Source organism: Myxocyprinus asiaticus, chromosome 4 (genome assembly GCF_019703515.2).
Source record: "Myxocyprinus asiaticus isolate MX2 ecotype Aquarium Trade chromosome 4, UBuf_Myxa_2, whole genome shotgun sequence".
Lineage (NCBI taxonomy): Eukaryota > Metazoa > Chordata > Actinopteri > Cypriniformes > Catostomidae > Myxocyprinus > Myxocyprinus asiaticus.
Window position 1 is genome coordinate 426495 of NC_059347.1, and position 22486 is coordinate 448980.

At 47.1% G+C, this 22486-nt stretch overlaps 1 protein-coding gene and 1 pseudogene across 6 annotated transcripts in view; one reads left to right on the plus strand and one right to left on the minus strand.

Annotated features, from left to right (window-relative positions):
• LOC127435276 (protein NLRC3-like) overlaps positions 1-22486 on the minus strand; it is a 431316-nt pseudogene that overhangs the window by 282313 nt on the left and 126517 nt on the right.
• LOC127434334 (NACHT, LRR and PYD domains-containing protein 3-like) overlaps positions 1-22486 on the plus strand; it is a 122131-nt gene that overhangs the window by 78288 nt on the left and 21357 nt on the right. For all 6 annotated transcript variants that reach the window (XM_051687004.1, XM_051686996.1, XM_051687032.1 and 3 more), the window contains one exon: positions 268-438. In XM_051687004.1, the coding sequence (XP_051542964.1) occupies positions 268-438 (171 nt within the window). The remainder of the gene's footprint in view (positions 1-267; positions 439-22486) is intronic.

Here is a 22486-nt window from a genome sequence, read left to right on the forward strand (position 1 = left end):
AATAGAGTTCAGCACATCTGTCAACCCTCCGCCATTCTGAGTCTATAAGTGTGACAGACATCCGACTGAAGAGAGCGAGATCTCAGCAATTTACTGATCACAGTCTGTAAATGTGACACAATCAGCCAAGATCAAGTTGTTTGGAGTCGACTAATGTGACACCGACTTTAGTGACTGCCACTGCAGTTCTTCTGAAACTGTGGGGGATTAATTCTGGAACAATATGTTGTATAAAACTACTTTCTGATCATTTTGTTCTTTGTTTAGTTTGGCAGGTTGTAGATTCACTGGTCAGTGTTGTGAAAGTTTGTCTTCAGTTCTACAATCATCAAACTCCCTGAGAGAACTGGACCTGAGTAACAATGACCTGCAGGATTCAGGAGTGAAGCTGCTCTCTGATGCACTGAAGAGTCCTCACTGTACACTGGAGATCCTGAGGTTTGTGTTTGTAGATTCGTTAGTACATTGGAATATATGTTATGAATATATTGTGGTTCATAGATGTGGTTACTGTGTACATGTGGATTGGCTCACTCTGCTGAGTCTGGTTCCTCTCAAGGGAATAATGTCAAGGTCAAGGTCAATCATTCTAATCAGCACTGTGGCAGCAGTGGAGTCATTCAGGTTCCTTGATACTACATCTCACAGGACCTGAAGTGGGAGACCCACATTGACTCCACTGTGAAAAAGGCTCAGCAGAGGTTGTACTTCCTTTGCCAGTTGAGGAACTTCAACCTGCAACAGGTGCTGCTGATACAGTTCTACTCAGAATTCATTGAGTCTGTCCTCTGCACTTCAGTAAATGTCTGGTTTGGTGCAGCTATGAAATCGGATATTATTGGACAGCTCGGACTGCCCCCTGCCCTCCCTTCAAGAACTGTACTCTTCCAGAGTGAGGCAAAAGGCTGGAAAAATCCCTCTGGACCCCACTTATCCTGCCCACTATCTTTCTGAACTGTTGCCTTCTGGCAGGCGCTACAGAGCACTGAGCACCAGAACCATCTGTCACAGGAACAGTTTTTTCCCTCAGGCTATCCATCTCATGAACAGATAAAATTGCCCCATTGAGCAATAATTAGTGTGCAATACACAGCTTAGTCTATTTATATTTATCCAACATACCATACCTCTTCTGCCATTACATTCCCTTGCTTCTGTATATAACAGATTTGTATTTGTGTGTGTGTGTGTATATATATATATATATATATATATATATATACAGTACTGTGCAAAAGTCTTAGGCACATAAGATGTTTCACAACAACATTTGTCTTAAGATGGATAGGAAATAGGAAATATAAATTTTAGACTTTTAAACATTCCTTTTGCAAATAGAATAGAATAGAATAGAAGAACAGGGAGCCCTGCAACAGATGGCATGCCCCCCCACATTGCCCCACACTGAACATCAAGTCAGTCTGGGATTACATGAAGAGACAGAAGCAATTGAGACTGCCTAAATAGATATAAGAACTGTGGTCAATTTTCCAAGGCCTTGGAACATCCTATCTGCCAACAACCAAGAAAAACATCCTGGTTACTTGCGTAACCTCCATTCCCTGATGGGAGCCCGAGACACCTCTGGTCTTTGATAAAAGGCCAATGAAAATTGGTGAGTGGTATTTACATTCCACTCCCCCAGACATATGGGTATAAAAGGAGCTGGTATGCAACCACTCATTCAGGTTTTATGCTGAGGAGCAGAGACACGGTCCGGCCATTTCAGCGGGTAGTTCAGCATAGTGGCAGGAGGGACACAATGTCTCGTTCCCTCCATCAGGGTACAGAGGTTACACAAGTAACCAGGACGATCCCTATCTATCACTCACTCGACGTTGTGTCGATGTAGTGACACTAGTGTTCCCTATGCGAAATGCCACAACTGGCTGAACTGTGTTACGTGAACTGGCGGTGTGTGATGGGCAGACCACTGTGTGCCTCGTAGCCAGCGCACCAGGCCGACACGTAACCTCCCCCAACATAGTTATGAGTGTTGAATGGCCCTTTGGGGACAAGTCGACTACCCAAAAGATAGAGACAGGCTAACCCAGTCGTGGCCTCTTTTCCCCTTCTTTTTTTCCACTCCCTAAAAAAGAAGGGGGATTATCCGACTGGGCCGCCAGGTCTAGTCAGGGGGTGTCCCTCCCTAGGGGAGGACACCGCGGAGACCACACCTCGCCCAAAGAGAGGGGGGGATGTTTAAGTGGAAATTTCTTGACAACCATGTGGAGAGTCTCAAGGTAGATCCTTCCCAATGGGGGAGGAGTTACTACAAACATGGAGACTGGGTCAGAGGGGCTCTGCCCAAGGAAGATGCAGTTTGCCAACAGGAAAACGAATTAGCGGAAGATATATATCGCATGGGGTTACCTTACAGGGAACCGCCATGTGCGGAGCACCTACCCCAGAACAGGGCTCTTAGTTAGCATGTGTACTGGGCCGGCAGTGAGTCTCTCCAAAAACTTGACTGCCACAGGGCTCGGAGGAAGTCAACCAGGGAACATAGTTTGTGAACACTACTGGGAATTAATGGTGCATGTCTTCAGCTCAGAAGAAATGGAAGGCGCTATGTGCAAGCGATACACCCAGCCGGCTATCCCGGGCTTATCTGCTTGTATTGTGTGCCACTACCTGGGATGAAACCGGTTCCACCCGGAGGTTGTAGAACCTTGCAAAGGTGTTGGGTGTTGCCCAGCCTGCTGCTGTGCAAATGTCTGTTAGAGAGGCACCCCTGGCCAGGCCTCTACACCCCTGGTAGAATGGGCTCATAGCCCTACCGGGGGCGGCATTTCCTGGGCGTGATATGCCACAGCTATGGCGTCAATGTGGGCAATCCTTTGCTTGGAGACAGTGCTTCCTTTCCGCTGTGCACCAAAGCAGACAAAGAGCTGCTCAGAGATCCTAAAGCTCTGTGTGCAATCCAAATAGATGCATAAAGCGCGCACCGGACACAGCAACGACAGGGCTGGGTCTGCCTCCTCCTGGGGCAGCGCTCGCAGGTTCACCACCTGATCCCTAAAAGGGGTCGTGGGAACCTTGGGCACATAACCTGGTCGGGGTCTCAGGATCACATGAGAGTAGCCCGGACCGAACTCCAGGCACGTTTCGCTGACAGAGAACGCTTGCAGGTCTCCTACCCTCTTTATGGAAGTGAGCGCAGTCAGGAGGGCAGTCTTCAAGGAGAGTTCCTTAAGCTCAGCTGACTGCAAAGACTCAAAGGGGGCTCTCTGTAGACCCTGAAGAACTACAGAGAGGTCCCATGAGGGAACGAGGTGTGGTCTGGAGGGATTCAGCCTCCTGGCACCTCTCAGGAACCTGATGATCAGGTAGTGCTTCCCTAAGGACTTACCATCGACTGTGTCATGGTGTGCTGCTATGGCGGCAACGTACACCTTCAAAGTGGAAGGGGACAGCCGCGCTTCCAACCTCTCCTGCAGGAAGGAAAGCACTGATCCGACTGTGCATCTCTGGGGGTCTTCCCATCAGGTGGTAGACCGCTTAGTCTTCCACGTCCCATCCAGGGGCCAGACATAGAGATTCCAGAGGTCTGGTCACGGGTGCCAGATGGTGCCCCGTCCCTGAGAAAGAAGGTCCTTCCTGAGGGGAATTCGCCAGGGTGTCATGAGGAGCATGACGTCCGAGAACCACTTCTGAGTGGGCCAGTAGGGTGCTACCAGGACGACCTACTCATCGTCCTCCCTGACCTTGCACAGAGTCTGTGCAAGTAGGCTCACTGGGGGAAACGCATATTTGTGCAGGCCAGGGGGCCAGCTGTGTGCCAGCGCATCTATGCCGAGGGGGGCCTCGGTCAGGGTGTACCAGAGCGGGCAGTGGGAGGATTCTTGGGAGGCAAACAGGTTCAACTGTGCCTGTCTGAATCAACTCCAAATCAGCTGGACCACCTGAGGGTGGAGTCTACACTCTCCCCTGAGGGTAACCTGCCATGACAGCACGTCCGCTGTAGTGTTGAGGTTGCCCGGGATGTGAGTGGCTCGCAGCGACTTGAAGTGCTGCTGGCTTCAGGGGAGGAGATGGTGGGAGAGTTGCGACATACAGTGAGAGCACAGACCGCCTTGGCAGTTGACATATGCTACCGTTGCCATGTTGTCTGTCCGAACTAACACGTGCTTGCCCTGGATCAACGGCCGAAACCTCCGCAGGGCGAGCAGAATTGCCAACAACTTGAGGCAGTTGATGTGCCAATGCAGTTTTGGGCCCGTCCACAAGCCGGCGGCTGCGTGCCCATTGCAAATAGCGCCCCAGCCTGTTTTGGAGGCGTCGACCATGACACGCCTGGAGACCAGTTCTAGGGGAACACCTGCCTGTAGAAACGAGAGGTCGGTCCAAGGGCTGAAAAGACGGTGACAGTCCGGCGTGATGACCATGCGATGTGTCCCGTGGCACCATGCCCATCTTGGGACTCGAGTCTGAAGCCAGTGCTGAAGTGGTCTCATTTGCATCAACCTGAGCGGGGTGGCTACCGCTGCGGATGTCATATGCCCCAGGAGCCTCTGAAAAAGTTTCAGTGGAACCGCTGTTTTCTGTTTGAACGCCTTCAAACAGGCCAGTACCGACTGGGCGCGCTTGTTCGTGAGGCATGCTGTCAAAGAGACTGAGTCCAACTCAAAACCGAGGAAAGAGATGCTCTGAACCGAGAGGAGCTTGCTCTTTTCCCAGTTGACCCAAAGCCCTAGTCAGCTGAGGTGTGAGCGCACCAAGTCCCTGTGTGCGCACAACATGACCCGAGAGTGAGCTAGGATTAGCCAGTCATCGAGATAGTTGAGAATGTGAATGCCCACTTTTCTTAATGGGGCAAGGGCTGCCTCTGCAACCTTCGTGAAGATGCAAGGAGACAAGGACAGGCCGAAAGGGAGGACCTTGTTCTGATACGCCTGACCCTCGAATGCAAACCGCAGGAAGGGTCTGTGTCGAGGTAGATTCGAGACTGGAACTACTCAAACCAATTTTGATGCCGGACACTCGCCAGAATGCATTTTTGCGTCAGCATCTTGAATGGGAATCTGTGTAAAGCCCGGTTCAGTACTCGCAGGTCCAAGATTGGCCGCAACCCACTCATTTTTTCGGTAAGATGAAGTAGGGGCTGTAAAACCCCTTCTTCATCTTGGCCGGAGGGACAGGTTCTATCACGCCCTTCCGTAGGAGGGTAGCGATCTCCGCGTGCAAGGTAGCAGCATTTTCATCCTTCACCAAGGTTAAGTGGATACCGGTGAACCTGGGTGGGCACCTGGCGAACTGAATCGTGTAGCCAAGTCGGACGGTCCGGACCAGCCATCGTGATGGATTGGAAAGCACAAGCCATGCATCCAAGTTCCGTGCAAGGGGGACCAAGGGGACAATGTCGTCGGACATACCGGCAGGTGGGGCCTCACGGCGTGGTGGAGCTCGAGGTGCCACACCACGTCATGGCCATGCTGAGTCTAGGGACATCGAAGCACTTACCTGGCTCCTTGTGACCACCCCTGGAACAGCCTGGGACGGGGGAGGAAGAGGCCTGTCCTCGTGACCCATGGAGACTGTCACATCGGGGGCAGATGTTTGCCACAGCTGGGCGCTCAGGGGCGGAAAGACCACCGCTGGAGTGCCAATACTGCAAGAAAAAACCCGTGGATGGTAGTCATGATGACGGCCATGCACATTGGGTATGTGACCCAGGGAAGAAGGAAACCGCTCTTTTGCTGAACTGTTGGGTACCGCAGCCACCTGGGCATGCAGTGAAATCAAACAAAAAGGCAACAAAAAATTCTCCACCCAGCCCTCCACCGGGGGATGGAGTGGTCTTCTTACTAGCTCCAGATGAGTGGGTTTCTTCGACACTGGGTCGCCCATCTCAGGGGTGCTTTGACGACCTCTGTGGGTTCTTAGCGGCCGACTCCGAGATGGATGGCGTCTGCTTCCTGCGGTGGGCTCCATGCCAGGGCCAGGATGAAGGGGCAGGCTGCAGCAGAGCTGGTGCAGTCACCACAGGGGGACGCACTTGGCAACGAGCAGACGGGGTGCGGGATCTTGAGCTGCGCCGGGGCAGAATATGCCGGATAACCTCCGTCTGCTGCTTCACCGTTGAGAACTGCTGGGCAAAGTCCTAAACGGTGTTGCCGAATAGGCCAGCCTGGGAAATGGGGGCAGCAAGGAACCGTGTCTTGTCGGCCTCACCCATCTCGACCAGGTTGAGCCAAAAGTGGCGCTCCTGGACCACTAATGTGGACATCGTCCACCCGAGAGATCATGCCATGACCTTCGTCGCTCAGGGAGCGAGGTCGGTCGCTGAGCGCAGTTCCTGTATCAGATCTGGGGTGGAACTACCATCGTGCAGTTCTTTTAGCACCTTGGCTTGGTGGACCTGCAGGAGAGCCATGGTGTGCAGGGCAGAGGCGGCTTGTCCAGCAGCACTGTAGGCTTTAGCCGTCAGGGACGCCGTGAACCTACAGGGCTTGGATAGAGCTTTGAGCATCCGTGCCAGGTGGCAGCGCTCTGCGGGCATAGTTGCACCGCGAGTGCCTTATCAACCAGGGGAATTGCCATATAGCCCCTGGCCGCCCTGCCATTGAGGGTAGTGAGGGTGAGGGAACTGAGGAATCGGGACCAGGCAGTAAAAGGTGACCCCCACAATTTCGTCAGCTCCTCGTGCACTTCCAGGAAGAAAGGCACTGGAGCAGGGCGTGGCTGCTTTGAGCGGTGCTGTGAGCTCAGGAACCAATCATCGAGCCACGAGGATTCAGGGGAGAGCGGAGGGTTCCACTCTAGCCCGACGCTCGTGGCCGCCCGGGAAAGCATGTCCGTCATCTCTGCATCAGCCAGTGACTGGGCAATCGTCCCCAAAGGGGGGAGCCCAGCTGAGGCTTCTGCATCCGACTGGAGAAGACCGGTCTCCGATGCTGCGCTCGAGAGCTCATCATCTTCACGGGCTCCGAACAAGAGGCCAGACTCGCCGTGAGACGAGCCGGCAGACTCATCCGGAAGCCTGATTAGGGCAGATGAGCGTGCTGGGGAATGGGAGGTCCGCGGGGGATACCCGGCGGAGGCGATCCCATTTGGGTCCCCAAATAGCCCCCAGTGCTAGCTGCGCTGGCCTCATACCTGTAGGTAGAAGGACCGAGGCGGGGAGCCGCTGGGGTGGCTTGCTTTCTTACTTATCCTTTCTTATGAAAGCAAGCCACGACTGCAACGTTGCCATGGTCAGTGAGAACATGAACCATCCACAAACGCTGCCTCCGTGTGGGTCGCACCCAGACACAAAAGATAGCGATCATGACCATCCGAAGTTGAGAGATAATGACCGCAACCAGGAATAACACACAATTGGAAAAGCATCTTTAAAAAGACGTTCCGTGTGTGCCGCTCTTTTAAAGAAAAATACTCTTTTAGAGAAATAAACTCTTTCAGAAAATATACTGTCTTTTTTCTGCCGAAGCACCCAGGGTGTTCTCTGCAGTGCAGCACTGCAGAAGAGGGAGAAGCCGCTGAAATGCGCCGTCAGATCCAGCAAAAGTGAATGAACAGTAGAAATTCAGCTCAATGAGCATGACCGTTCGGCTCCGAAGAGAAAATCTGAATGAGTGGTTTCATACCAGCTCCTTTTATACCCGTATGTCCGGGGGAGTGGCATGCAAATACCACTCGCCAATTTTCATTGGCCTTTTATCAAAGACCAGAGGTGTCTCGGGCTCCCATGAGTGACCACTAGTGTCACTACATCGACACAACTTTGAGTGAGTGACAGATAGAGAACTGTGTCCAGGTGTACCCAGGAGAATTGGTGCTGTTTTGAAGGCAAAGGTGGTAATACCAAATATTGATTTAGCTTTTTATAAGTTTACTGAACTTTGTATGATGTTAATTGATAAATGAAAATTATTTATGGCATTATTTTTGAAGACATCCTCACTATGCAATTTTTCTCACAAGTGCCTAAAACTTTTGCACAGTACTGTATATATATATATATATATATATATATATATATATATATATATATATATTGTCCTATTGTGTATTTCTATATATACTTTATTTTCTATTCACTTTTTATTTTTATTCTATTTTTATTTATTTATTGTATTAGTTTTTTATTATTACCATTATTTATTATTGTCTTGTTGCTGTATTGTTTGTGCACTGGAAGCTCCTGTCACCAAAACAAATTCCTTTTATGTGTAAGCATACTTGGCAATAAAGCTGAGTCTGAATTTATTTATAGAGCACATTTAAAAACAACAAGTGTATACCAAAGTGCTGTACATGGGCAAATAAATGAATTAAGGGGAAATATAAAACAAGATTGACATTAAAAACAATAAACAATACAATATAGATTCATACAAACGCCAAAGAATATAGATACGTCTTCAGATGTGATTTTAAATTGTGAAGCGTAGGAGTGGATCTAATGTCCAGAGGTATGTCATTCCATAGTCTAGGGCCGTCTACGGAGAAGGCACGACCCTACGATCACAATGTCATGTCAGATATACAGTAGTATTTTCTTTGATACCACATACAAACAAAAACTATACACAGCAATAACAGGAAATATGATATAATAATAGTGGAGTCAGTGTGACTGCAGGTAGGTGATATTCTGTATAGTATATCTCAGTTATGTTCTGCCTATTTTATGTATGCATTAGGGCTGTCAATCAATATTTTTTTAATCGAATTAATTACACAGTATGCCAATTAATTAATCAAATTAATCGCAATTGATCATATGTATAAATATTTGCTTAGAAAGCCCCTCAACCACTCCTCCGCCCTCTGGTGGACGCCAGCTCGCTCCTCCCCTGGCAGATTGCATCGAGTCCTCTGGCTCCTGGTGGACAGAACTGCTCCTCCCCTTCTCGGCAGACAGCCACAGTTCCTCCGGCTCTTGGCGGCTGGAAGCGACCCCTCCGTCCCCAGGCAGACGGCCTGGATAGACAGATAACTCTAAGTTTGTGGGCAATGGAGGAGTCAGGAGACAGCGTACAGTTGAGGTGTGTCTTTATCACACACACATATATAAACAAAAATAGGCTCTCAGTATCCGACTCAAATATCAGTGCAGTCTTTTTGATATGGTGCTGCCAGACACACACATACCACTTCCTTTGGCTACTCTCAATGACGTTCTCGCTACAATGACGCTCTGGCGTGCCTTTTCAGGTCTCCCTCCGCCATCACTATAATTTGAGACAGGTGTTCAAGTACCCACAACCCAGGTGATGAGCCTTACCGCTCTCCCGCAGACCGACACATGACTACACGCACACCATTTGCGTACATCGCCGTGAATGCCCAGCCAAAAGAAACAGGCCATTATATGGTTCAAAGTCTTCTCGTGACCTAAGTGACCAGCCATTGGGTTATAGTGAGCCACATGGAAGAGTGTTTCCCGATGGCTCTTTGGTACTAATAGCTGAGTTGTATTCTCTTTGGTCTGAGTGTCCTGCATCACTCAATACAACCGCTCTTTAATAATAGAAAAGTATGGGTAATAATAATTAATAATTAAATAATTATTAATATAATTTAATAATAATTGTATTTATTTATCACACATTATACATTTGCACATATACAGTGAAATTCTTTTTTTCACATATCCCAGCTAAGCTGGGGTCAGAGTGCAGGGTCAGCCATGATACGGCGCCCCTGTGTATGTGAGGGCAACATTAGTCTGGAGCTGTTGATAATCAATTACTTTCACTTGGTCAAAGGTGTGATTGAGGGGCTCGTCCCACGACTGCTCCAGAGGGAAATCCCCCTTAGGGAAGCCCCTTGAGTACAGGAATTCTCTCGTCTGCGTCATCATGACATGGAGCAGACGTTGACAGCCCTGGCACTGCCTCTCAGAATCAGAATCAGTTTATTGCCAAGGAATTTGTCTTGGTGACAGGAGCTTCCAGTGTACAACAATACAAAAACAATACAAAAACAGCAGCAAGACATAGATAATAATAAAAAAATAAAATAAAACTAATTATACACATACATACAGACACACACATACATACACACATACACATGGGTAGTGCAAATCTAATACAATCTGTTATGTACAGTGCAAATACAAATCTGTTATGTACAGTGAATAGACACCATAGTGACGCATGTCACACACCGCAACACCACTTTGCAGGACCCATCCACACACATTACCCTCAATACATTTTTTAAACCAGGCCAATTAACCGCGGCCTCGACTCTATGTCTTTTCCCCTGAATTGCATCTCAATGGTACCACTGGATACTTGTGAATGTCACCATGCACACACCTCACCCTCACCTGTTTATTCTTATCCAATGCCCTGCCTTGCACCAAGTGTTGGTGGATAGAGGTTTGAGAACAACCCGAATCCACCAATGGGAAGAATGGGACACAGGGGGTGGAGAGAAAGAAGAGAGAGAAGAAAAAACACTGCATCGCTGCCTCCTGGAAATGCCGCTAAGAAGTCCTCTGCCAGCTGAACGGCCTCTTCCAGCAATGCCGGGCAGTGGTACTGGACCCACTCGGACATTCCTCAAGGAAGCTGGGAGACTAACTGCTCCAGTACCACCAGATCAACGACATCCACGGTGCTGCGGTTCCCTCCGCCAGCAACCATTTCCGGCAGGCATCCCGGAGCTGTTGTGCAAAATCAAACGGGCAGCCATGTGTCCTGAAGCTCAGGGATCTAAAGAGCTGACGACTCTGCTCAGGGCTACGACCAACTCGTTGCAGGATGGCCTTCTTCAGATGGTGGTAGTTAAGGAGGCTGGCAGCGGGAAGTTGTTGTGCCGCTAGCTGTGCCTCCCCGGAGAGTAAGGGCAATAAGCGGACTGCCCACTGGTCAGGAGGCCACTTCCATACCTCCACAGTTTACTCAAATAAATTGAGGAAGGCCTCTGGGTCATCATTCAGCCCCATCTTCATCAGGGCCATGGGTGGGGTGGGTTCCGGGGTGGTCGCAGTGCCAGCCCCCTCTCTGACGATCAGGCTCCGGAGCACCTGCCGATCCTCCGCTTGTGCCTGGAGCAGGACTTGGAAATGCTGTTCCTGCTCCAGGCGTACCTCCATGAGGGCTTGATGCTGATTTTGCTGGATACTGGTGAGGGTCTTGAAAACTTCGCCCAGCGGTGAGGACTCCATAACGGCGTTCTCCCAGGTTTTCGGCACCACTGTAACAGTATAAGGACGGGCAGGGAGGAGGCAGGATCCAGCTGAACAGTAAACAAAGTTTTAATGTTAACTTAAAACAAACATAAACACAGACCCACATGCAACACAGCCACGTGCGTCTCTCTCTCTCTCTCTCGAACCAGCATCTCCGGCTGCCCCTTATCTCGCTCTCCCGCTGATCAGCTGATTCAGTGGCAGCCATAGACAATCATGGCCCGACCACACCCTCTTCCTCGTCACAATAAAATATATATTATAAAAAATAATAATTTAGATAATTAAAATGTATTACATCATTGTGGCACACTAGTAAAGCATTAAAAAAGACGATAACACTTTACAATAAGGTTCTATATGTTAACTTTAGTTAACAACATTAGTTAACATGAACTAACAATGCACAATAATTTTTCATCTTTTATTAATCTTAGTTAATGTTAATTTCAACATATATTAATACATTTCTCAAATCAAAAGTTGTTTGTTAACATTAGATAATTCACTATGAACTAACATGAACTAACAATGAACAATTATATTTGTATTAACTAATGTTAACAAAGATTAATATATGCTGAAAAAAAAATATATTTTTAATTGTTTGTTCATGATACCTAATGCATTAACTAATATTAACGAATAGAACCTTATTGTAAAGTGTTACCAAAAAGACAATTCAAAATGTGGCTTTAGTATGCAATATATTGTTTATTTTCATATTATTGAACTTATGTCATCTGTGTATCATTGGCCTACAGTTCACACAATCCATTTTTGCAATTGAATTCATCAATCAGTCAGAGATGGATTTATTATGACGACTTTTTAAGGACGTGTCAATGCACACCTGTGTCAGACAATTTTGGAGCGTCTCTTTTGTGTCGCATCATAAACATACAGTTTTTAGGATGCTGTGTCAAGTTAAACATAGTTTGAAGCTTAGAAAAAACATGTCTTGAGATCCCTGTGTTCATATTTGCACTCCATTAAGCTGTGTTTGAATGCAAGAACGTGTTCTCATCTTGTTTTGTCTGCTGTCAGTGAGTGTGGTTTGTTTACTGTATAACCACGTTGCCCAAACAGTTGAAGTTTCGATTACTGCTCCCTGGAGAAAACAGGTGGTACTTCAAGCTTGAATTGCTCAGATGGAAGGAATATTTCTTATCAAGGTCCAGGAACATGATTATTTACATTAATTTTTTAACACATTATTTTTTATATAATTAATCTCACTGAATTAACGCGTTTAATCGACAGTCCTTGTATTTATATATCAATAGTTATGTGTTTGCTCTGAAATGTTATGAGTAATTTTTTTTTTTTTTTTCAATCAGAGGGAACATCATTTCAACCAAACAGCCATTATAGCCAAGTAGATTCAAAATGTTTAGTTACAAGTAATGAAAGCATGTTTTCCACACAGTTTTTTAGTAAACAAAGAAGAAATAATGATGTTTATTCATTTTACAAAAACATTTCTGTGAATGAACACAGTGTACAAAAACTACAACTTCACACACTTATATTTTGGAACCCAGTCAGGTTGAATATTATAGTAATATATGAGTGAATTATTATTAGACTTAGAGGATAAGAATTGTTGTCTATAGAAGTGATATATTTCTGACATGTCTGTAGGTTCTACTGGTTGTTTAGATCAGTGTTACTATCAGAAATAATTAATAATAATTTCTTTAGTTATTAATTAATATTTAAATTAAATAATAGAATCCAACTCATTAAAACCTCACACGGCGCACCATTAAATGTAGTGCGCCACGTTCAAGAGCGGGTTTGGTTATTAGCAACAATTAATAATTATCAAAGATAATTATTAATTGTTGCTAATAACCAGTATTTATACAGTCCTTTATACATTTATACAGTTATCAAAGATAATTATTAATTATTAAAATCAATAGAACATTGATGAGAATCAATGTTAGCTTTTTTAATCCATTAAATCAACAATTATCAAAGATAATCATTAATTATTAACATAGATGAAACATTGATTAAAATTAACACTAGCTTATTGATCCTTCAAATTCAACAATCATCAAAGATAATTATCAGTTATCAAAAATCAATAGAATATTAATGAGGATTAATATCACCGGGGCACCACCCTGGAATCAGGGACTAATAACCAGATAGTATAACAGTCTCAATATTAGATTGTTCTCTTAGGAAAATCGACATCCGAAGAATATCGATTTTCGAAAAAAGCAATGAAGGCTGACATCCTGTCAGCATGTGACACAGGTGTATGCAAAACAAACCAAGACAATTCTCTTTGAAATATAACAAAGTTTATTTATGCAGTAATATCAATTAATAATTAATACAGTGCAGTCAATAAACTTCCGACTTACAACTACAAACTAAACAGTGATATGATTAGATATGGTAACCAAAATAATCCTATAACACATGAGAGGAAGGTGTGTGTGTGTGTGAGAGAGAGAATGTGTGTGTGTGTGTGTGTGTGTGTGTGTAAGGAGGGACGTGCAAAAAATGGCGGATGTGACTCTCGTGGAGAGTACGTCACACAAGATTTCCGGCCAGAGAATATGGCAGAGAATGTGGGCGGAGAGAAACCAGTCAATGGCGTCTGCCCATTTACTGCGTGTCTCTGCTTGTACGATAACTTAGGGAAAAAGCTGAGCTTTATCACCAAGTTATCTACTAGCCAAAAGTGTGTGCGAGAATGTTTGTGAGGGGTCGCGGGTGTGTATGTGTGGTTAGTACGAGAGAGAGATAGAGTAAAGTGGCGGCACCAAAGCCGGTTTCGCAATCGTGGGAGAGAAAGCAACTGTTAGTTTATCACTCAGAGACGCAGTGGACAGCTCGTAAACCATCCCGTGGTCTTTGGTTCTTTAATGGGTAAACTCAGTGTGCTGGTCTCACCTGCGATGGCGGAAATACACAACAGTCCAATGTGGTTGGACTACAACACAGCAGATCTCATTTGTGATAACAGTACATTACAGTAATACCTTGAGTATTATTAGCAGCAGTGAGCAGACTCGGTGGTCCGTAAACTGTACAAGCAATAAACTTGATACACAAGAATAACACACTATAATATTCTATCTCTGCCCAGATGTCAACCTCTTACTTGAATCGTATGAGGACGCAGACGAATGTGTGTTCATCCGTCCTTTAACTCCGACTCGGTTCCTCGAGTCTCGGGTGATGACAGGAGGCCATTTCCTCGCTCTGTTGGCGGGCGGTACGGCTGCTGATTCTCGGCGGGCTGGCGGAGAAATCAGTGACGTCAACTTGATTGAAGATGGAAGAGAAATCTTTAATCTCTTCACTTCTGCAAGCAAACAGATGAAGATACGGATTGCTCGGCGGTCTCCTTCGGATCCGTTAGAGTGTTCGGTGGAACACAGAGTAATCTCAACTCGTCCAGCGAGATGGAGATTGTATGACCACAGTTTCAAGTCAGACGTTACTTCCTTGTGCCACGAGGCTACACCTGAGAGCAGCGATGAGCTGCGTCTATGCACAGCAAGCAAAGTTGCTGGAAGCAAATCCCGGAAGCATCTCAGAGGTATTTCTACTCCTGATGACGTCATGGTTGAGGGGCGTTCTGTCGTGTGCCTCATCCAATAGGAGTTGAGAGTTTGATCCTTTAGTGAGCAAGGCTTCGTGGGATTTGTAGTCTGTTTTGGACTCACTTTGTTTGATTTTGGCATGGTTTTTCTTAGTAAGATTTATGACGGAGTGTGTGGGCCTCAGTTAGGTTTTACGACTGTGTTAGGCCTGCCTTTGTCTTCTATCTGAATACATGAGGCACAACACACCTGGAGCCTTTATTTTGGTGTGAAGACATTTGAGATGATGGACTACCAGAGGACAGTTTCAGATAGAGGCTCACAATTCACCTCTAGATTGGGAAAAGCATTTAGCAAACACTTCAATGTCTGTCTCACATGAGGTTATCACTCAGAATCTGACAGTCTGCTGTCAAATCAAATGTACCTCAGTTCCTCGACACAAACTCCATCTAAGGAACAGGGAAAAAACACCAAAATATAATAAAAAATACAAACACAAAAGAAGAACACAAAACACAGCAATATCATAAACTAATGCACAGTGAGGTAACAAACGACTTAATAAAAAAAGATGTTTGAAGAAGTTGCGTTTCATTTTGGATGGATTTCTGCAGGTGCCAAATGAAAAGTGATGCAATGAGAGCATTGCATTTATACATTGTTCCTCTATAGACCTTATTCACAGCAGTGGTATCTGTGATTTTTTTATGGGAATTACAGTGAGACTGTGAGGGATAGTTGTTCAGTCTCTTCAATGGCTTTTACAGTCATTTAAATTGTTTTTGGATCATTCTGCTGTTGAAACATTGAAAAAATATAATTCCAAGACATTATAGTAGACAAAAAACTCCAGACAACATGAGTGAAATGGTGTGAATTGGGAGCAAAGATGGCACCCTGTGGTGTGTTGGCTGGCTGTCGCTTCTCATTTGATTTACTCTTTTTGTTTTCATTTCTGTGTGAGTAGTAAATATGATGCACCAAATGACAAAAAATGATTAATGACCTATGATTTATGACCTAACAGGTGTACATTTGACCTTTGCTTTTTCCTCCTCTTCCTCCCTCCGGTTGTTGTACATGATATGGTATGATGTGTTTGGTCAGCTGTTATGACCTTCCTCTGAACTCAAACTAAAAAACAGTGATTAAATAATACAAACGTTGTAATCGCCAAGATGTTTTTCAAAACATGATAAAGTAATGTGTGTGAGGTCATATTATTTTTATTATTATTGTAATTATTATTGTAAGACATAAAAAGTAGTATTCCATTTAAAATGTGTTTAAATGATGTATCTTTAATGGTGTAGTGCTTAGTGAAAAACTGAAGTGACAAAATAATGCATGGTATACGACTTTTTTTTTTTCTTAACAAAGATAAGAAAGTGTCTCTCTAAAACAATACATACAAGATGTGCCACAAAGCAGCTTACATATTCACTTTAAAATGATGAAGAAATGGTTTAACAAAGGTAATGTTTGGCATTAGTTTAACAAACAGGTTTATTTTACTAAAACATTATAATGTATTTCATTTTAGCTATAGCTCTAACAAAAAATGTCTTACATTTTTACTTTTAACAAAGAGGTGAAAATGTGTTTCTAAAACTATGGATATTGGCTGTGAAGCAAACTCATTCAGATTTTCACTTTTAAAGATAATGAATAAATGGTTTAACCTAGATAAAGTTTAGCAATAGTTTAACAAACATGGTTGTTACTATAACACAGTAATGCATTTCATGTCATTTTAGATGTAGCTTTAACACATAGTCTTAATTTTTTTTTTTTTTAACAAAGATAAGAGAGTGTTGTTATTTTACTTTTAACAGTAAGATGTGTTTCTAAAACAAAGCCTACTGTTATGCAGCAAAACTCATCCACTTTAAGTATGAACAGTTTAACAAAAATAAAGTTTGTGTGTTTCGTAATGTTACAAACACAATGAAGCATCTTGTTTAATTTTAGATGTAGCTTTAACACAAATTGTCTTGCATTTTAACATTTAACAGAGGAGAAAATGTGTTTTTAAACAAAATGTATTAAGCTGTCAAGCACATCACTAACATAGACACTTTAAAGATGAGAAACAAAAAGCTTTAACATAAAATGTGTTTAACATTTTTATTTCAACAAACAATATTTTAAATAAAATATCATGCATTAAATTTAAAATATATCTTTAGAACAAAGAATCATAAACATTTTTCCGATCAAAAGTCCTTTCACAAACGCATCCAGGTGATAATGAGTTTCTAACGGGCACTCAGAGCCCTCGGGTGGGAGGGGTTTCAGTTTAGGCACATACCCCTGTTCACACCTAAAGGTTTTTAATTCCCAACGTTAAAGTGTCATATCTTTTAGAAAATGTTTTAAAAAACTGTTTATTGCTTTTGGTGTGGTCGGGATAAGGTGTTTACGACCCTGCTTTAAGGGGTTGTCTGCATACCCATCGTAAAATGTTTTCAGCCAAATGTCCTGCTATGTTTAGGAAGTTTGTGTTTTAAAATCTTTGATCTGATCTCTCTGAAGTGACATCCTGGATACTTCACAACAAAAAACGGGATGGTATATTGACAGTCCTTTTAAATTATTCAAACATAGATTATACTATAAAATCTACCAAGATCATTTTATTCAGTTCTAAAAGAGTTTTTAACTAAATATACATCCAAGAATTAATTTACTCAATGAATCTTTTGTAGTGTATATCGGGGGTAAATACTGTAAATTCCATGTCTGTTTCTTCTCACACAATCGCCTACTAAAGATAAACTAAAAAGCACTCTTGGGAGCCCGAGACACCTCTGGTCTATGATAAAAGGCCATTGAAAATTGGCGAGTGGTATTTGCATACCACTCCCCCGGACATATGGGTATAAAATTAGCTGGTATGCAACCACTCATTCAGGTTTTGTGCTGAGGAGCTGAGACAAGGTCCCGGCCATTATAGCGGGTAGTTCAGCGTTGTGGTAGGAGGGAAACAACGTCTCGTTCCCTCCATCAGGGAACGGAGGTTACGCAAGTAACCAGGGCGTTCCCTATCTGTCACTCACTCGACGTTGTGTCGATGCAGTGACACTAGGAGTCCCTATACGAAATGCCACAACTGGCTGAACTGTGTTACGTGAACTGGTGGTGTGTGATGGGCAGACCACTGTGTGCCCCGTAGCCAGTGCATTAGGCCGACACGTAACCTCCCCCAACACTGTTATGAGTGTTGAACGGCCCTTTGGGGACAAGTCGACTACCCAAAAGATAGAGACAGGCTAGCCCAGTCGTGGCCTCTTTTCCCCTTTTTTCCCTCTCCCCCACAAAAAAGGGAATTAACTGACTGGGGCCACCAGGTCTAGTCGGGGGGGGTGTCTCTCCCAAGGGGAAGACACCACGGAGCCCACACCCTGCCCGGGGGGGGGGGGGGGTATTTAAATGGAAATACATCACATGGTCTTGCCGAGCTTTGTCGGAAGTATGCCATGTGAAGAATTCCCATGGTAGGTCCTACCCTACGGGGGAGGAGTTACTACAAGCATGGTGACTGGGGCAGAGGGGCCTCTGCCCAAGGAAGACTCCGTTTACCAACAGGGAAACAAATTAGCGGAAGATATACGTCACATGGGGTTACCTATGGGGAACCACCACATGCTGAGCACCTACCTCAGTACAGGGCTTAGTTAGCACATGTACTGAGCTGGCAGCGAGTTTCTCCGCAAACTCGTCTGCCACAGGGCTCGGAGGAAATCAAACAGGGAACACAGTTTGCGAACACTACTGGGAGTCAACAGCGCACGTCTTCAGCTCAGGGGAGGTGAAAGGTGCTATGCACAAGTGATACACCCAGCCGGCTGTCCCGGACTTACCTGCTTGTGCGTGCCACTACACGGGACGAAACCGGTTCCACCCAGAGATTGTAGAACCTCGCAAAGATGTTGGGTGTTGCCCAGCCTGCTGCTCTGCAAATGTCTGTTAGAGAGGCGCCACTGGTCAAGGCCCAGGAGGCCCCGGTAGAATGGGCCCATAGTTCTACCAGGGGCGGCACGTCCTGGGCGTGATATGCCATTGTTATGGCGTCACTGAGCCATTGGGTGATCCTCTGCTTGGAAACAGTGCTTCTTTTCCGCTGTCCACTAAAGCAGACAAAGAGCTGCTCAGAGACTCTAAAGCTCTGCGTGCGATCCAAATAGATGCATAAAGCGTGCACCGGACACAGCAACGTCAGGGCTGGGTCTGCCTCCTCCTGAGGCAGGGCTTGCAGGTTCACCACCTGGTCCCTAAAAGGGGTTGTGGGAACTTTGGGACATAGCCCGGTCGGGGTCTCAGGATCACATGAGAGTAGCCCGGACTGAACTCCAGGCACATTTCGTTGACAGAGAACGCTTGCAGGTCTCCTACCCTCTTTATGGAAGTGAGTGCAGTCAGGAGGGCAGTCTTCAAAAAGAGTGCCTTAAGCTCAGCTGACTGCAAGGGCTCAAAGGGGGCTCTCTGTAGACCCTGAAGAACTACAGAGAGGTCCCATGAGGGAACGAGGTGTGGTCTGAAGGGATTCAACCTCCTAGCACCTCTCAGGAACCTGATGATCAGGTCGTGCTTCCCTAAGGACTTACCGTCCACTGTGTCATGGTGTGCCGCTATAGCAGCTACATACACCTTCAAGGTGGAGGAGGACAGCCGCCCTTCCAACCTCTCCTGCAAAAAGGAAAGCACTGATCCGACTGCGCATCTCTGGGGGTCTTTGCGTCGGGAAGAACACCACTTAGCAAACAGACGCCACTCAAAGGCATACAGGCGCCTTGTAGAGGGGGCCCTAAACTGAGTGATCGTGTCTACCACCGCGAGTCTTCCGCGTCCAGACATGGAGATTCCAGAGGTTTGGTCATGGGTGCCAGATGGTGCCCCGTCCCTGAGAAAGAAGATCCTTCCTCAGGGGAATTTGCCGGGGGGGGGAGTGGGTCTGTTGCGAGGAGCATGAGGTCCGAGAACCACGTCTGGGTGGGCCAGTAGGGTGCTACCAGGATGACCTGCCCCTTGTCCTCCCTGACCTTGCACAGGATCTGTGCAAGTAGGCTCACTGGGGGAAACGCATATTTGCGAAGTCCAGGGGGCCAGCTGTGTGCCAGCGCGTCTATACCGAGAGGTGCTTCGGTCAGGGCGTACCAGAGCGGGCAGTGGGAGGATTCTTGGGAGGCGAACAGGTCTACCTGTGCCTGCCCGAATCAAATCCAGATCAGCTGGACCACCTGAGGGTGGAGTCTCCACTCTCCCCTGAGGGTAACCTGCCATGATAGCGCATCCGCTGCAGTGTTGCCCGGGATATGAGTTGCTCGCAGCAACTTGAGGTGCTGCTGACTCCAGAGGAGGAGACAGCTTGCAAGTTGTGACATTCAACGGGAGCACAGACCGCCTTGACGGTTGACATATGCTACCGTTGCCGTGTTGTCTGTCTGAACTAACACGTGCTTGCCCTGGATCAACGGCCAGAACCTCCGCAGGGCAAGCAGAATTGCCAGCAACTTGAGGCAGTTGATGTGCCAATGCAGCCGCGGGTCCGTCCATAAACCGGCGGCTGCGTGCCCATTGCATACAGCACCTCAGCCCGTATTGGAGGTGTCTGTCGTAACCACGACGCACCTGGAGACCTGCTTTAGTGGAACGCCTGCCCATAGAAACGTGAGGTCGGTCCAAGGGCTGAAGAGGCGGTGACAGATCGGCATGATGGCCATGCGATGTGTCATGCGGCACCATGCCCATCTCGGGACTCGAGTCTGAAGCCAGTGCTGAAGCAGTCTCATATGTATCAACCTGAGCAGAGTGGCCACCACTGAGGATGCCATATGCCCCAGGAGCCTCTGAAAGAGTTTCAGTGGAACCGCTGTTTTCTGTTTGAACACCTTCAAACAGGTCAGCACCGACTGTGCATGCTCGTTCATGAGGCGTGCCGTCAACGAGACTGAGTCCAACTCCAAATCGAGAAAAGAGATGCTCTGAACCGGGAGGAGCTTGCTCTTTTCCCAGTTGACCCAAAGCCCTAGTCGGCTGAGGTGCAAGAGCACCAGGTCCCTGTGTGCACACAACACATCCCAAATGTGAGCTAGGATGAGCCAATCGTCGAGATAGTTGAGGATGCGAATGCCCACTTCCCTTAGTGGGACAAGGGCTGCCTCTGCAACCTTCGTGAAGACGCGAGGGGACATGGACAGACCAAAAGGGAGGATCTTGTACTGATACGCCCAACTCTCGAATGCAAACCTCAGGAAGGGTCTGTGTTGAGGTAGAATCGAGATGTGGAAGTACACGCCCTTCACGTCTACCGCCACAAACCAATCTTGATGCAGGATGCTCGCTAGACTGCATCAGCATCTTGAACTGGAGTCTGTGTAAAGCCCGGTTCAGTACTCGCAGGTCCAAGATTGGCCGCAACCCACCGCCTTTTTTCGGTACAATGAAGTAGGGGCTGTAAAACCTCTTCTTCATCTCGGCTGGAAGGACAATCTCATCGGACGTACCGGTGGGTGGGGCCTCTTGGCAGGGCGGAGCCTGAGGTGCCACACCGTGTCGTGGCCGTGCTGAGTTCAGGGACATCGAAGTACTTACCTGGCTCCTTGTGACCACCTGGGACAGGGAGGAAGAGGCCTGACCTCGTGACCCATGGAGACTGTCACATCGGGGGCAGATTTGTGCCACAGCTGGGCGTTCAGGGGCGGGGAGATGCCACTGGAGCGCCAAACCTGCCAAAGGAGTGGTGGACGGTGGTCGTGATGACGGCCATGCACACCGGGTATGTGACCCAGGGAACAAGGAAACCGCTCTTGCTGAACTCTTGGGTACCGCATTCACTTGGGCATGTGGCGTAATTAAATGCAAAGGTAACAAAAGATTCTCCTCCTGGCCCTCCACCGGGGGATGGCGTGGTCTGCTTACCAGCTCCAGAGCAGCGGGTTTGTCGTCCCTGGGTCGCCCGTCTCAGGGGCGCTTCGAAGCCTTTTGCGGCTTCTTGGTGGGCGTGAGACGGGTGGCGTCTGCTTCCTGTGGTGGGCTCTACACCGGGGCCAGGCCACAGGGGGCGGAGCCGCAGGGGGAAGCCCTTGGCAACTAGCAGATGGGGTGCGGGATCTTGAGCCGCGCTGGGGCAGGATGTGCCAGATAACCTCCTTCTGCTGCTTCACCGCTGAGAACTGCTGGACAAAGTCCTCGACGGTGTCGCCGGACTGGCCAACCTGGGAAATGGGGGCAGCAAGGGACCGTGCCTTGTCGGCCTGTCCCATCTCGACCAGATTGAGCCAAAGGTGGCACTCCTGGACCACCAAGATGGACATCGCCCGCCCGAGAGACCTCGCCGTGACCTTCGTCGCCCAGAGAGGGAGGTCGGTCGCCAAGCACAGCTCCTGCATCAATCTCGAGGCGGAACTACCCTCGTGCAGTTCTTTAGCGCCTTGGCTTGGTGGACTTGCAGGAGAGCCATGGCGTACAAGGCGGAGGCAGCTTGTCCAGTGGCACCGTAGGCTTTGGCCGTCAGGGACGACGTAAACATACAGGCCTTGGATGGGAGGTTTGGGCCCCCGCACCAGATGGCGGTGCTCTACGGACATAGGTGCACCGCCTTATCCACCGGGGGAATTTCCGAACAGCCCTTGGCCTCCCCACCATCGAGGGTAGTGAGGGTGGGGAAGCTGAAAGATCGGGACCGGGCAGTAAAAGGTGCTTCCCACGACCTTGTCAGCATTTCATGCACTTCCGGAAAGAAAGGTGATCCCATTGG